This window comes from Choristoneura fumiferana, chromosome 14 (genome assembly GCF_025370935.1).
Source record: "Choristoneura fumiferana chromosome 14, NRCan_CFum_1, whole genome shotgun sequence".
In the NCBI taxonomy this organism is placed as follows: Eukaryota; Metazoa; Arthropoda; class Insecta; order Lepidoptera; family Tortricidae; genus Choristoneura; species Choristoneura fumiferana.
The window spans coordinates 6011139-6028265 of record NC_133485.1 but is presented as its reverse complement, the minus strand read 5'-3'; the positions used below and the strand labels follow the sequence as shown (position 1 = coordinate 6028265).

The following is a 17127-nucleotide window of genomic DNA, read 5'->3' as shown; positions in this document are numbered from 1 at the left end:
GATAACACCTAATTCATTTATTTATCTACCATTATTATAATGATTACAAAACTAAACAACAAATTACTTAAATAGCATATGGATCGTTTTCATCGAATACATGGAACTTTGTATATGTTGGCTTTGAGGAGAAATCCTTCTTATTATCCTGCCAGCCTCTAGGGGGTGCTTTCTTATAATCAAATGTGGACTTCAGCTTGCCATACAGTTCCACATCTCTGTCAATATCTTCTCTGTACCTTTCTTTAGCAACTTTTTTGCCAGTCACAGGATCTGTGACATCACCAAATGGATATACCACTTCTTTAACCTCGTGTGTGATAAGCTTCGTCAGCTTCTGTGGCAGTGCCTGTATCAGGACTATATCTCCAGTCTTACATTTTTTGTCAGGATCATGGCAAAAGTAGAATTCGTCTTTTCTGAAGTACTGTAACCAAAAATGTTTTATTTATAGAGAACTAACCTAAGATATCATAACTAACTATAAAAAGAATACCCCGTCTAAAAGATCTGCCTGTGGCAGGGTTTACATGATGCTGGCCACATTATCCTTTTGGACTGCAAGTGAGATCCACTGGGATAAGTACGCGCCAGCTCTTGGGTCCCCCCAGAAGCGTCAACCAACCGGGACGACAGGGCCTTTATAAAAGACTTCATATCGGCTGACCTAGGGTCTCAACAGCAAGCGCTGCAAACTCGTAATCTTTTAATAAGGAGTACTAGCGGCGCTTGAATATTATAGCCTGATCAGCCGCAGCGCCGGCTTGTGAGCTAGTTGCCCGTATGTGGGACAAAGCGAAAGTATCAACGCACGTAGCGTCCCACACCAGGGCCCTACCGAGCTTCCATGGCACCAGGGTAACCCCGTCTGGACGCTTGCCATCGTCCCTTGCCATGCCGGCTGGCTTAAGCCGAAGGTACTTACTGAACTGAAGCAGTGGCAAGCGACCGACGTACCTACTAAGTCATTGATGGTGCCATGACGGAACATGAGGCCGGCCAGCGCTCCTAGCACATGAATTTGTTTTTAATTATAATTTAATTTCCGAATATTTGCAAAATTCCAGATTTTCATATTTAAATATAAAATTAGTACTAACCATTAGTAAATTTTCATCCAATTCTAACCTCTTCACTCTTATTTTTGCGGCATTTTGTTTAACAGCTGGCACGCATTGGCCCATCAAAAGGAATTTCCTTGCTGTTTCAGCAACATTGCGAGACATTTTTACCCAAAATTAAAAAGGGACAGTTTTTCGTCCCTTTTTTATTTTATTTGATTGACAATATTTCAATTTCAATTGAATTTTTGGGTGACACTCTTTCCCGGCCAGGATAACACCGACATAGAAATACCGGCCCTGTTTTTTGTGTACACGCCCATAGAAACTGACAGGTGCTTCTATTGGCATGTATACGAAAAACAGGGTCGGTATTTCTATCCCAGTATTATCCGGGCCGGGAAAGTGTCACCTAACCAAGTGTCACCCGAATTTATTGAACAGACTGACACTGACAGTGTGAGAGAGTGCCAGAAGATCAAACAGAGGATCCAGAGGATTACATGTGCGCCGTTCCCGGTGTCGCGGGAATAGGAATGCTGACATAGCTAAACGCTTGTCGCTGTGCTGCCACAATAGATAAAGTTTTTTATTTATTTTTCCTATAGGCAAAAGAAAACATTAACTATACAGCCAACTGAGGCACAAAACTTACATAGAAGCCATCATTCAGTTCCCCACGGTACCTCGGTTTGTACTCCTCACTTACTCCTGCGCATTCATGAATGGTTTCATGCCGCGAGCTGTTTGCACATGATTGCTCAGCATGTGAATCTGAATCGCTCACTGAATAATTTTGTAAATTATAAATGTTTGTGCTGTAATCTGTATTATACGCATTATGCGTCGTAATCTGAGTATTCATTTAGAATTCTAGATAAATACTCAAAGGTAATACTAATCAAAATCTGTTTTTTTAAGCAAATGGACCAAAAATTACAAAAATACCTTTTAAGTCGTAACATTTATTCAACATGATTAGAAATAAAGCTAATAATTAACAATAGCTTATTTGTAGTAATTACAAATATATAGGTAGTAATAAAATGTCAAAAATAATGTCCTCCTACAATACAAACCTAGCAGAGCTGCAGGGCTACTACGAAACTCGAAGTTCGTGTCGTGCGGTCCCTCTAAAACTTATACTATTTCATACGAGAGCGAGAGGCACTGCATGACACGAACTTCGAGTTTCGTAGTAGCCCTGCTGGGCACAATAAAATGGGAAGTAGTGTCGCCGAAAAATCGATAGTTTTAATCGGAAAAAGGCCATGCTTTTTACATTATTAGACATCAAAAATATCGATAGTATTGCACGAAAAGAGATATGGATACTATCGCTTTTGCTCAAATTATCGATAGTCTATCGAAACGCTATCGATCGGCAACACTAATGGGAACTATATTTTCTGTCACTTAAATTTAGATTTGTCCACAGACTAATAAGAGGATTTGTCACTAAACTGCGATATCATAATTATTATATCTATCCATTAGAAATATATTGGTCATCAAATTAATCAAATCTGTCTCTAAGTATGAGTCATCAGATTAATGTAAACCTGTATCCTAAATTATAGTTTGATCATCAAACTTCGATCACCAAAATAATAGATCTCTCACGTAATGAATAGATCAGTTCCTTAATTCGATTCTTCTACCTATTCTACTAAGGCAGGTCTGGTTAGGTATGACGACGAGCGAAGCGAGGAGTGTTAGGTAGAACTGCGACCCTCAGTGCGTAAGGCGAGCTTGCCGCGCAAGCGGCCGGCAAAGTGCCAGAACCGAACATTTTTTGCTAATTCTTTATGATGAATATAAATGATTCGTATTGAGTCTTGGATGTTTGTATGTATTTAAGTATATATGTATGTATGTCTCGGGCACGAGAGTGAGTCTCGTATTAAATAATATTAGCATAAGCGAGACGACAACATACGAAGTTCGAATTTTGCACTTACAGACAAAAAATTTCTTGAAAACCATCAGTTTTTATAATTATGATATGTTTTTATAATATTAGCTCTAACATTTATGTACATGCAATTTCCGTTACATATCGATATATGGACATATAACGTTTACATCCATTTAACAGATTTTAACAAATTTAACCATTTAACACAGTAAATATTTTTTTAAAGGTGCCAAGCTATGCTAGCAAGGGGAATGGAATGGCTTATAAGGAATAACACAATTCTTACCCTGCACCTTATCAATAACCATTATATACCAGGCTTAAATTGTCAGTAACATTATATCTTATGGAACCAATTTTGTGATTGGTTTTACAATAGTCACTAAGGCAGCTAAGGAAGATATGGCACCTAAAGTACCCACAGCACTGGGACTTAGTTTTGTAAAACCCAATGCTGTCAATGGTATGAATAAGTCACATGAATTTTTTAAACTATCAATGAATATATCTTTGTGACAGTTTATGAATGCATGTAAATGTTTCAAACTGGAAGATAAATTGAAGGATCTTGCAGAACCTTCGAGTAATTCAGAAGGTTTCAAGAAAGTAGACGCATTTAAGTCTAATACATGAAGTATCTCATAAATATCCCTTGCAAGGTTTACAATAATGGAGAGAAGCCAAAAACGGTTAGCAGTTCTGTTCCAGCTGTCAGAATCTGTTTTTAGGAAACCACTTTTAGTGAGCCATACTATGTGGTCTGCGTATAAATAGAGCCCGTGTGCTAGTTTGCTGACTGTCAGAGTGAACCTAAGGAATGGATCCTCAAGGTTCATGCTATCGAGAGCTGTGTAGCAGATGTCTATGCACCTTCCCAGTCGTAATACTGAAAATAGGAAAAATCTATTTTAGTAGGTCCCAGATAGTTGAAAAGGCATGTTGTGAATAAACCAACACTAAGTTTCAGAAAAAAGGTACCTACTTCTTGTATGTAATTGACTCTATTATTATTTATAGAGTATATAACTTTTATGGCACATAAGATGTTGATAGACTATGGAATATTAAGTTGTTTCTATGAATTTTACTATTATAATACAAGTAAGAACCTCTTGTTTTTTCACACATAGTATTCTTAATGGTTGTCCGGTCTCTATTAACAATATACTTATTAATCAAAAACCTAGATGATTATAATAAATTGACAATCTGGAACTAACATTTATGCATCTTCAAGTACCTATTTGGAACAAAAGCTGTTAACTCTTGCTGAGTAAGTCCATAAAATGAAAACATTTTATAGTAATGTAAACAATTGGTTATCTTATCTATAGTTTGCAATAGACTTCACACTTTTTACTTAAGTACAAAATAAGTAAAAAAGTAAGTTAAGTAGTAAATAGTAGTTAAGTAGGTAGTAGTAGTTAAGATTATGTGTTACTAACAATCTATGGACCCTGGTCTGCAATAAATGTTTATTATTATTATTATTATTGTTCTTTATTTTTCTTTCATTCTTAGGTTTAAGTTTTTATAATAGTTATAAAAATTAAACTACAGAAAAGTACATACAAAATAAAAATATAAACTACTATTATTATTAAGTGTCCTTTTTTTGTATCAACTACATATGTATATATTTATTGTTTTGTTTAGCTGTATTATTGTACTCATAGTTGTTCAAAAATAAATATTTTCTATTCTATTCTATTTCTATATACTTAATTTATACTAATAATACATAACTTACTTAGTTTATACTTACTTTTACGGAAAGAGCTAAGTGTAAGTTCTAAATTTCTTATTCTATCTATAGAATATTTGTTGGCATTTCTTGCTTCTAGTTGATGCCATACTAAACGGCTGGTGTATTGAAATAATCTAAAAATTTAAAACAAGAAATTATACATGAATAAATTTAAACAAACATGTTATTTTTTTTGTGTAAATAATAATATTATGTATGGGCAGACTAGCAACAGTTGATATTTTGTGGCACGAAAAGCGGATGTAATAGCTATACATTATAAGCGCTTCTCTTGGAAACTTAACAATTGTAATTATAGATAGAATGTTAAGTACTTAGACAAATCTCTGAATGAGATACTTAGAACATAAGATTCTGTGATTGTACTAATTACCTGGCTAACTTATCCCTGCCATTAGACTGATTGTTTACTTTTATTATTATATCCATATCGGAAGTGAACTTTAACCTCAGCTAAGTTTTAAAGAATTGTTTCTTAGAGTACTTCTCTCGTTTATGACGAATTTCTTTAACACTTTCTTTTATATTACACAGAAATTCAGTTTATCCGGTTCATTCATCCTCTATTATTTATTATTGTTCACCGTAGTCCAAGTCCTAATTTGCTCCTAATTTCATAAACTTTGTCAATCAAATTCAAGCAATCAATTTTCGACGTTGTGCGTGTCTAGGTATTGTACTATTTGACAGTGAGTTGACGTTGACTTTGACTGACACTAACCAAGCCATAGTAAATAGTTACGTTTTTTTAGAGAGTTCCTTTTGAAAAAGACATAGGAAAGAGTCCAGTCAGCAAACTATGCACGGTCACATGACACATTGTCTTGATTGGTCACGCAACATCAGGTTTCATATATCCATCTCCGTTGCTCGCGCTTAAAATTGTCAAGATTTCATATTTCTAAGACTACAATTTGATTCGTTCTCTGTATTCTGGTTGGAAAGAGAAAGACGCGAATATTTTTAAAATTTCGCTACGATTATTAATTTATTTATTACAATTTTTTAAGATGTAAACTCTTTATTGTACAGTGGCTGCTCCAATTGGTCTGAACATATTTTCTTTATTAAACATAACTTTGTAACAGTAACTTAAAATGTGCTTATTCTAAAAGGGCCTAACTCCAAAACTACCACACAATAGAACCATTACTTTTGTCTAGTATCTATAAAAAAAAAACACGACACGAACTTCGAGTTTCGATTTTCGGAGTTGTCAAATTCAAAACTATGAGAGCTCCTTTTTCTGGTGAAAAAGGCAAAGGAATCATATCTATTCTGCGATAGTGTTGGCAAATTCAGTTTTTTTTTTTTTTGTATTTTTTAAAATATGGAGAAATAAATTAAATACATATTTGCCAATGTTCAGGAGGCGAAACTCTTTCGATTCCTGTACTAATTTACAGGTGTTCAAAAAATGAAATCTTGTCAATTATTTGCTATCACACTCGTACAGACCATAAACAACTTTTTTTTTGTGGAGACGTTATGTTTCCGCCTTATACTTTGCCAAGTTTATTTCGTTCGATTCAATCTTCAAGTATCAACCAATCGATTGAAGGCAGATTACGAAAAAGTGTTTTTTATGTGGGCAGCACTTAAATTAAGTAATGGCAAGAGAGAGGGCGAGGGGGGCGAGGATAGGGGAAGGGGAACCGGCTGGCTGTGCAATGCTGAACAAATGCCGAAATCCGTTCCGTTTCGTGATTGAGCGTGACACCCGCCATTTTGATTTGTCAAGAAGAATGATAGTGACGCCTTTCCGTGTTTCTGTTTCTGTGAACTTGTAGTCATTGCAATTTAAATTGTGGAGTGGGTTGAGTGGTTGAGGAAAAGTGACTGTAATAGTTTGTGGTAAGACTAGTAACTTTCGTGGGTTGCAGTGTTAAATGTAATTTTCTGGTCTCTGGAACAAAGCGACATTTTGAAGTGACGTGTAATGTTGTGCATTTCAGATAGTGGTTCATCGTACTGAGTTTTCATGATTGGATTACCGCGTAGCGATAGAGATCGTATAACGGTGAAAATTCGTAATATGAAAAGGAGTTCGTCGCGGGACAGTATGCCGCGTTCGAAGAGGACTCGCAGTAGTATAGGCAGGTACGACGACAGCTCCGATGAGCGGGTCACGCCGGAACGGGTGCGCCGCCGTGTGCGCTCGCCGAGCCCCCGCGGCCGCTACGTGTCGCCGCACCGCGACGACTACGTACGTTCCCGCGAGCCGAGAGAGGAGTCTTCCAGACCCTACTATAAAGTGCTCTGTGTCAGTGCTCTCCACCCTAAAGCCTCCGATGAAATCGTGAAAGATACGTTGTATCGAGAATATAAGAAGTTTGGTGACTTCAGCATTAAAATTTCCCACGAATTAGACGAAAGAGTAGCTTATGTCTGTTTCCGTAGTGTAGAAGACGCGAGAGACGCCAAACATGCTAAGCCCAGAATTATTTTGTATGATAAAGTAGCTATTGTAGATCCAGTATATGAGCCTGTACGATCTGAGTACAGGAGCAGGCCTCGCAGTATTTCACCACCTGATTATGAGCGCCCTTATTCTTACACATGGTCTCCTGTACCAGAGAGACGTAGGCCACCTCCAGATGACAGAGCATATGGTATCCCACCTACTGTGCCTCCCCATCACAGAGATTTCCGACCACCTATGCATGAATATCCGATGGCCGGACCTCATGGACCACCAATGCATCATCGCCCACCCATGCATCACCCCCCCCATCCACACTATATGCCTCGGCCTTACATGCCCAGACCACATCATCCTCCTTTTGAGAAAATGGAAAACAAGAAAGATAAATTTCCTAACTATTTACACCATGTTCATCCAGAAGATGATCCACTAGCCACCAGAACCCTTTTTGCGGGAAATCTGGAAATAAACATATCTGATGAAGAGCTAAGACGTATATTTGGTCGATATGGAATTGTGGAAGATATTGACATTAAACGCCCTCCTCCGGGCACAGGAAATGCTTTTGCATTTGTAAGATACCAGACTCTTGATATGGCCCACAGGGCTAAAGTAGAGCTTTCTGGTCAATATATCGGTAAATTCCAATGTAAGATTGGATATGGTAAAGCCACACCTACTACACGTGTATGGGTTGGTGGCCTTGGACCATGGACTTCAGTGGCACAACTAGAGAGAGAGTTTGATCGATTTGGAGCTATTAAAAAAATAGAATATGCAAAAGGAGAGGCTCATGCCTACATTTTGTATGATTCCATTGATGCTGCTCAAGCAGCAGTAAAAGAAATGAGAGGTTTTGCTCTTGGTGGCCCAGATAGGCGTTTGCGCATTGATTTTGCTGATGTTGGCAATGGTGGTCCATATAGACCAAAAACATATGTCCCTCCAGTTGGTGAAGATGGTAGACCTGTGGAAGGCTATGAAGGTTACGAGGGAGGTACTTGGGAAGATGGTTATGCTTATGGCACACCTGGTTATAGAGGTAGAGGTGGACGGGGCCGTGGACGCGGGATGTACCGAGGTGTTTATCATGGTAGTGGAGACTACCGTGATGACGAGTGGCGCCGAACTGCTGCAGATGGCGATTATGAAGGGCGCATTCGTCGTTCTGGATCTCGGGAGCCTGGCGTGGACCGTTCACGCTCGCGTTCGCCTCGCCGTCGATCTCCTGATAGTGATTCTGATGGATCCCCACGTCGAAGTGGTGGCATGCTGGCTTCATCCAGAACACTGCCTGAAGTGGTACGCAAGGCCACTACAATTTGGAATGGAGCTCTAATACTTAAAAACTCGTTATTCCCGACAAAATTACATCTCACTGATGGAGATTCTGAAATTATTGATAGTCTCATGAAAGATGAAGATGGCAAGAACCAGCTTAGAATCACACAGAGACTGCGTTTGGACCAACCAAAATTAGATGATGTTCAAAAACGTATTGCTACTTCTAGTTCACATGCTATCTTTTTAGGTGTGGCAGGATCAACTGCATCTATTACCAATGAGGATACAAGTATCCAGACAAGACCCATGAGAAACTTGGTATCATACTTGAAGCAAAAAGAAGCAGCTGGTGTTATATCCTTACTAAATAAAGAGACTGAAGCCACAGGTGTGCTATATTCATTCCCTCCTTGTGACTTCTCAACAGACCTTCTTAAAAGAACATGTCACAATTTAACTGAGGAGAGTCTGAAAGAGGATCATCTGGTCATTGTTGTGGTGCGTGGTGGTTCGGCATAAGCAAGATAAAATAATCCATGTTAACTTGATTACTTAGCATAAGTTTTTCTTTAAGAATTTCTATATTTTCAAATATTTTTTTTATGTATTCTTGTGATGTGTAGTGCTGATGTGAGGTGTTTGGCAAAATTGTTTAGTGAAGGTTTAACAACCCATAATGATAGTGCAAGTGCTGTGTTAGTTCACAGTTTTGTGTCCAGCAATAATTGTTACAGTTAAATGCTTAGGTGTTGTTAGGATTTACTTGCAAAACTGCAATCAAAATTTGATAAAACTAAATATGAACTAACAATTTTTAAGTGTATGTCTGTTTAAAATGATAAAAAATTCAGTTATAGTGTAACATTCAGTGTAAATTGTAGGTGAGGTGCTAGTGTAAGTGTGTGAAACTGCTAATAGATTACTTATTTCTTCCAAAGTTGTAGTTTTTTTATACCTTGTGGCAGTGAAAGCAGAAGTGTAGTTAAGTCTGTCCAGTGTCCAATTTGTGTGGTTAAAACATGTGTATTCTGCCAAAAGTAGTGTCACCGGGTAATTCTGAGGGGTTGTGATTCAGCTGCTAACTAAATGTGTTAACATTTCCAAATCCCACTGGTGTTGTGCTATTTTTTGTGCTTATAGACTTCATTGATGCCAAGGGCAAGTTAAAGTTTTGTGCAAAGGTGACTGAAAGAGCATAACAGACAGAGGTGTTAAGTTTGCAGTGATTAGTGCTCTGGTTAATGTTTTGTGTAAAAGTTGACTTTCATTGGTAAGTTTCACAAGATAACACTGGACGTGGGAAATCTGACTTTAGGACTTCAGGCATGGGATTTTTTTACTACGAAAGAGGGTCTTTTACGTGTATTGCCTGCATAACAAATACATATTTATACTATCTGAATGCAAATTAATTCATATTAACCAATAGAAACATAGGTTAGTGACTCCTGACTAGAGATGGGCCGAACATGGGTTTCACTGAATACGAATATTCGGCCGAATGTTCGGTAAAACTTTCACCGAACCGAATATTCGGCATAATTAATTCCTAACTAGAAACTAGAAATACGATTATTTTTTTGTTGAAATGTAATTTAATCATGCAACTCTTGATAAAAACAATTATTTCTCACCATAACGACCTGATTGATTAAATAAATAAATATCAAATAAATATCATAGGCACAGAAGAAATAATAGTACTACGTACAGAAGTTGCACTCCTTTGATCTTGAAGAAAGCCGCCGTTTTAATAGCCTACAGTGCTGCCTATTGTTCCGAACATACCTACCTGGCCAACTCGAGTGTAAGGGTTATCACTTTGTCAGAAAATTAAAATAAAATAATCCAACTAAACGTTTAGAAATGTTATTTATTAAGCGACTTCAAAAAACTTCTTTTGGTAATGTAAAAAATAGATAACCTCGAGTTCTTTCTTTTGTTTATTTCGAAATTCGTCCACGCAACAGTTATAAGTATTACGATTCGCCGTTGTTACAAACAGTGCAGTGCAGTGTAGGTACCAACAGATGTAGTGAATAATGTTTTGCCGTCGTATTTTGTCGGAAATGTTCGTATTATGTTGCTTTCTCAACTAGCTTACTGAAGTTTACTGAAGCTAATTGAGAAAGCAAGATAAATACGAACTTATTGGACAAAACACGATGGAAAAACATTATTCAGATCTGTACTGGTCTCACAAGCGATAACACAGATATTTAGGTAAGGATCGAAATATTCAAAGCAAGTGTCGCGTTCGCGTCACGCGTGTGCTCGCAGGCGCGCGGCAGCCCCCACAGACAATCTCAAGTTGTCGCGCGCCGCGCTGTAGGTGTTTAGCGCTGTAGGTATGGACGATTGACGGATGCCTGTCACGGGACAATTCATACCAATTGACCTAGTCCCAAAGTAAGCTTAGCAAAGCTTGTGTATGGGTACTAAGCAACGGATAAATATAATTATATAGATAGATACATACTTAAGTACATATTAAACATCCAAGACCCGAGAACAAACATTCGTATTTTTCATACAAATATCTGCCCCGACACGGGAATCGAACCCGGGACCTCAAGCTTCGTAGTCAGGTTCTCTAACCACTGGCCATCTGGTCGTCAAAATTGATTATTATGATTATATTACCATAATATTTTATTATAAAGATCACTGTAATCTCACAACAGCTAAGTACATAAGCTACAGCACAGTATATATATAAGCTAAAGCAGTATGGAAGCTAGGCATAATTTTTGAGATAAATACCTACGCTCCAAGAGAGCGTTAGGGTTGTCCACTTATTTTTTAAAAAATGAAAAAAAATATGTTAGTTCGCGCTGTATCTCGGACGGTCGAATAGCTAAAAATAACTATTCTGAAAGTTCCGTATTATCAGATATTTTTCACCACTAAAACACGCGCTTAAAAAAGGCAGATATTCAATTCGTTTATTCCTATAACAATGGACAGATATTAAAATGTAGTAAATGTAGCCTCTTTTTGAATCTAAATGTAATAAACATATAAAACAAAAAACAACAACTGAGAAACTGGTAAGCGATAGTTAAGTCTCATAGAGCTCTAGTCAATACTCGGTTAAGACGTGAGTTATCCGTTACAAGATACAGCTAAACAGCAGCTACAGCGCAGTTATCTACAGTTATCAATATCTAGTTATCATAGCTATACACTGCACAATATTTCTAGGCATGGTTTTAAATCGCGGATTGTCTTTGGCGCACGCGATTGAAACAACGCAACGCGGCCACTACTCGTCTCGACGCGTCACACGCGACTGCACTGCAGTAGCAGTTGCAGTACCGCGAGTCCCCCTTCGGGGCCGTGTAGAGCGCGCGTCTGTGTGGCGTTCGTTTCGATCGATTTGTTCGTAGCTTCCATACTGCTTTAGCTTATATATATACTGTGGCTACAGTGTCAACAAAAGCATAAAGCCTCACTATACCTACCTCATAAAAATAACACATTGTCATTTAACACTCAACTCATACATGGCTCAATACATTAAAAAGTTTGACTTTGCCGAACATTCGGTGATTTAGCCGAATATTCAGCTGAATACGAATATTCGGTAAACCTGCCGAATATGCCGAATACCGAATATAACGAATATTCGGCCCATCCCTACTCCACTCGTGATTGCTTAAATTTATTTACTTTACTGACATATGTTTTCCTTACTTTTAAAAAGCTGGGACACACTATTACACTTCTTTTTTTTCTGGGATATACACTTTTTACTGACGTTATACTTATACATATAGTAAGTAGGTAATTAAGGAGTTCCACAAGTTAGAGTAGAAAAAGTTGAAGGAGAAATCAACTAAATATCTCCTACAAAATTTATGTTTTAGTTTTATTAGAGAAATGTTCTTCAGCTCACTGCAGACGACCTTAGTCAGCAACAGCATGATATAGCTCTATAGTATTATACCTAACTTGACAAGTTCGTGTGTGACACTCTGTACTGTACATACAACCAGCCCTGTCGCAGGGAGCCTCTGCTTTTTTTTATAAGTGTGGCACTAGAGGCGCTAGTGTAGCGTGAGGTCTCCGAAATGTCAAATGTCATAGTTTTGGGTGAGCTACGCGGGTTTATTTATAATTGGAATAATATTGTGAATATTTTGCAATATCTGAAATTAATTATGGCAAATATGCGTTCCGGGGCAATGAATGTCTGTGTTTTGAGACAGTTTTGTCTTTCGGAAACCTTTGTCCTCCCTTTTTTCCGAACAAAACGGGGACTATGCAATACTGTGGCATACTCGATATTTTTATGGTACGGTTTTAGGGTGTATTAAATATGATTTGAATCTAAACTTTGTTTTCACGCCCGTAATAACAGACTTTGAAAGCCATACTTAAAAACCTCACGCAACAGTGCGCCATCTAGTGAGACAAAAAACGATAGCCCTCATTATCAGGTAGCCCAAAAAGTAACCGGACTCTATTGTCTTAAATTCATGTTGACAAATTGGCAATTCGTCTAAAAAGTAAAGTAGCCTAGAAGTTAATTTAGTATAAGCACCTAGTAATTTTTTTTTATCTAAGCGTCGTCGCTCAGCGGTGTCGGGGGACCGCTAAAGTTAATACTTTAAAAAATACAACATATGTAATTTAGTTTTCCGTTAACCTTAGCGGTCCCCCGACACCGACGACGCTTAGATAAAAAAAAAATTACTAGGTACTTATACTAAATTAACTTAGGCAAATTTTGCGGTAAATGAGCATAGTCCCTGCGGGATAGGAATAAACGAATTCTTCGCAGATGAAGTCGCGGGCAACAGCTAGGTAGTACATAATTATTTTTTTCTTTTTAGTTGTCTTTTCGGCGGCGTTTTTTTTTGGTGTCGGGTTTTTTTAATTTAAGTTTTTCTAATAAGACGAGTTGCTTATTAGGCGATCAACCTATTTCGACCACTCACATATACGTCGAATTCATAATAAGACAGTAGACAAAGTGATTTTCTGTCGAGTTGCTTCATAGACGAGTTACTTTTTTAACCCCCGACGCAAAAAGAGGGGTGTTATAAGTTTGACCGTTGTGTGTGTGTGTGTGTCTGTGTCTTGTCTGTGGTACCCTAGCTTTTAAACGGGTGAACCGATTTGAATGCGGTTTTTTTATTTGAAAGCAGGGTTTCTAGCGATAGTTCGTAGACATGTTTTATCAAAATCGGTTCAGCCGTTTTGAGATATATTGAACTTCGAAGTAACAATGTCGGGGGTTTCCAACTTTGTTGGTTAGGTTATAGCCTAGTTGCTATTTCGTCCAGATGATTTTACGACGAGTTGATGCTGTAGACCGTAGATAACAAAAAATACATTTATGACTCATAGTACAATGAAATGTTGTCAATTGATTATTTTGGCTTATTTGCATAATCACTAGGACTAAATTAAGAAGGTAATTAATTACTAATTAATAAGGTAATAGTTAGGGCATAAAACGGTTTGATTTTTTTTCAGATGTTTAGAAACTTTACACACTGTTCCTCTAATGACTCTCTAAAAGGGAAGTAAGTATTAATTTGATTATTTAAAACTAGGTATTAAAATTGACTAAAGTATTGAGTATCTAACGTCTAACGCTGTTCAAAACATGATTCTAGGTAAGTATATATTACATTCAACTTTACTTGATCAAACAGAAAATAGGCAAATCATGAACTGTTTTGTTGGTTTTACTTTGTTTATCGATTTATGAATCAGTTTAGTTATTATTAAGTTCAAACAAACATAACTAAGTACATAATTAAGTTAATTAAGTAGGTAGGTACAACTATTTCGCAGGTCTTCATACATCCTTTTCATTGGGTATTCACTATTCACGAAAGTAAACAGTACGTAAGTAAATCAATGGCGCGTCTTAGAATTCCTAATAGGTATCCAGCTCAACGCTGCTGAAATCTGCAAAGAAGAAAATGTAACCGGCTGACAATGGAGTTAAATACCTAGGGCACTAGAAAACACAAAGTGCAATTGAGAAAATTTTCTAGTCAAATCTGTGAATAAATAATAATAAAATATTTTTATTATATAAAAGTTTTATTTAACAACTCTTCCATCTTAAATTTAGAGCTTTGCACACCGCGTTTCTTCCATATAGCAGCCATACAACTCACGTGCGTAACGCGTTGGTATCGATAAAAACGCGCGTCGAGCGTTTTAAAAACGCAGTGTGCAAAGTCCCTTTGGAATGCAATCTTTTAGAAACATTGGCTTTATACAAGCAACTTTTTTTAGGTTGAAACCCCGAGCTTGTTTTCTCGTTTATACAACACGGCTTGCGAGGTTTTTCAGAAGTAAATGCATAATACAAATTGTATGAAGTATTCAATACAATGTCCGGAGGGGGGTGGGGGGCTGCTACTCTAACTCACAGACTACTCAGAGAAGCTACCCTTCTCTGCCCCTCCCCCCTCCCTGGGTGAGTCCATGCAATTGCCATACAAAAGATTCATGTGAACTAGTAGGTAAGGCGGTTATCATACTTATCATACTGCCACCGTTCGCCGCTATGTGGTGCGCGGAGCGACGAAATTTCTAGTCAAAGTGAAAAAGCTTGTAAAAACCGTAGCACCGAAGTGGCAGTATGATGATAACCACCTATGGACGGAGCCACAATACACAACTAAGTACTAGTACTAGTTGTTACGTATATTGTGACGGAGCCGTGCAGTTGCAATCATGAACATTGAACGTGATTCGAACTTTAGATGCTCGACAAATCTGATCACGTCTGTATTATCTATCAATCGCGTAAGTGCGTGTTTATTGCAGATATTTTTGAGCACCTGAACAGCTCCAACTCCAATGTCTATGACGAACATTGTTATGATACTGTTTCGTCGAAAGTCTGAACGCAAATTATATGAAATGGTCCTACACGATATGCCAAGCAATTGGAGTTCCATTAAATCAAATTTGGTTTCTAATAAACCTCTGCATCTGCTACCCGGACCCGGCACAACTACCCAGGCGGCAGCTGCTGGAAGTGCAGGGCTTTATAGGTAAGGCGGCATTCTTAACTAAACAGACAAAACCTGGCATGCCATCTTTGACCGGTCTGTCCATGAAGCTTTGGATCCCGTACGGTCAAGGACTTTAATTCCTGAGCCTCCATGGAACCATTTCACAGTAAACGTCATAGTGACATCGCATTTGGAATTGGGAAAATTGTAATGACTTCTTTTGAAGTTTCCATGGTGGCTCATGAATAGTCATAGGACCTTGACCGATAAGTATCATATACAATTTCAAATCTATTCGATCACGAGTACCTACCTATATACTGTAAACATGGTTTACGAGAAAACAACTTGGTAAGTAAAGACTTAAAAATGTTATGACGAATCATCAGAGCTAGCGGTTAACACCTTATCTCAGCCTATATGACTATATTGCTTATTATAAGTAGGTACGTCCCACTGCAAATTTCTCAGAATCGGAGGGCATGAGCCATTTTCACGCGGCACGCGAGTCCAGTTCGGTTTGGGAACTTCACCTATACCTACTAATACTCTTTGAACTTCACGCTTACCATTGTTTTTTTTTTCACGTTAGACAATCAGCAGGGCTACTACGAAACTCGAAGTTCGTATCGTACCGTCCCTCTCGCTCTCGTATAAATAGTATAAGTACGATAAGAAAATTCGAGTTTCGTAGTAGCCCTACAGACTTGGTCCAACTAAGAACAAAGATAAGTCACAATGTAAGAAAAAGTTCTTAGACTTTGGTAAAGTCATGTGTTTATGAAAATAGGATATATTTTTAAAATGTTATTGTTTGGTTATTGTCAGTGGTTCACGAGAGACTTCTGTCAATTCTTGCACAGGTGTGCTTGTTTCATACTAACTGTATTTAAATAAAACTTATCTGTCTAGATATTATTCGATGAAAAAAAAGCTAGTAAAAGCAGCACGAGCAGTAAGTAAGACTGTGTATATTTTACAGATAAAGCTACAAATATCTATATTTAGTAAGGTATGTAGGTACATATTTATTATATAATTTACCTACCAGCTTTTGTCCCGAAGACTTCGTGTAAAAGTATCGTTATCCCGCGGGGACAATGCATTTTTTCGGATAAACTATCCTTCGTCCTTAGGTCTCGAGCTACCTTCATTCATACCAGTCCATTTATATCAGCTCAGCGGTTTTACTTGTAGATGTAGCAGACAGACAGATACTTTCTGGTTTTGTAATAATAGTAAGGCTAAGGATATGGCAACTGCTCGTGGTAGGTGTAGATGGTGAAGCACCTTATTTGTTCGTAGTGAAGCACGCATCACGGAATGATGAGGAACGGGTTCGATTCCCAGCCCTAATAGTTTTTTTTTTGTTTTATAGTAAGTAAGTATAATTTGTAAAGGAGTAACGTAAAAGTAAAAATGACAGTCCATTTATTCTCTTTTCCATCCATTTTCTAGATACTCTTTATTGTAGGTATGCTCAGTACTTACCGGAGCCATTATAGTAGGTACAGTCACCAGCACCTAACACACAAAGCGTGTAAACTATCTGATACGACTCTATTTCTAGGCTGGTAGGACGAGTCAAGATATTTTTGCATGCTCCGCTGTGGCAGATATTAATGCAGGTGACTGTGAAGCGAGCTACTACGAAATTCTAAAATCGAAGTTCATGCCGTTCC

At 37.7% G+C, this 17127-nt stretch overlaps 4 protein-coding genes across 4 annotated transcripts in view; 1 reads left to right on the top strand and 3 right to left on the bottom strand.

Annotated features, from left to right (window-relative positions):
* The window catches only part of LOC141434868 (alpha-N-acetylgalactosaminidase-like), a 544783-nt gene that overhangs the window by 71377 nt on the left and 456279 nt on the right, over window positions 1-17127 (bottom strand). The gene's annotated exons all lie outside the window — the stretch shown is intronic.
* On the bottom strand, window positions 3-1350 carry LOC141434592 (small ribosomal subunit protein uS17m-like). Its single transcript, XM_074097012.1, has 2 exons — window positions 1101-1350; window positions 3-427 (listed from the first exon to the last, which is right to left on the bottom strand). The coding sequence occupies exons 1-2, from the start codon at window positions 1224-1226 to the stop codon at window positions 68-70; spliced, it is 486 nt and encodes a 161-aa protein (XP_073953113.1). The 5' UTR covers window positions 1227-1350; the 3' UTR covers window positions 3-67.
* Window positions 2095-5445, bottom strand: LOC141434591 (peroxisomal membrane protein 11B-like). The gene is made up of 3 exons (XM_074097011.1): window positions 5121-5445; window positions 4745-4860; window positions 2095-3865 (listed from the first exon to the last, which is right to left on the bottom strand). Exons 1-3 carry the CDS (start codon window positions 5174-5176, stop codon window positions 3324-3326), a joined length of 714 nt encoding a protein of 237 aa, XP_073953112.1. The 5' UTR covers window positions 5177-5445; the 3' UTR covers window positions 2095-3323.
* LOC141434841 (RNA-binding protein spenito-like) lies at window positions 6383-9112 on the top strand. The gene is made up of 2 exons (XM_074097292.1): window positions 6383-6601; window positions 6703-9112. Exon 2 carries the CDS (start codon window positions 6729-6731, stop codon window positions 8973-8975), a length of 2247 nt encoding a protein of 748 aa, XP_073953393.1. The 5' UTR covers window positions 6383-6601; window positions 6703-6728; the 3' UTR covers window positions 8976-9112.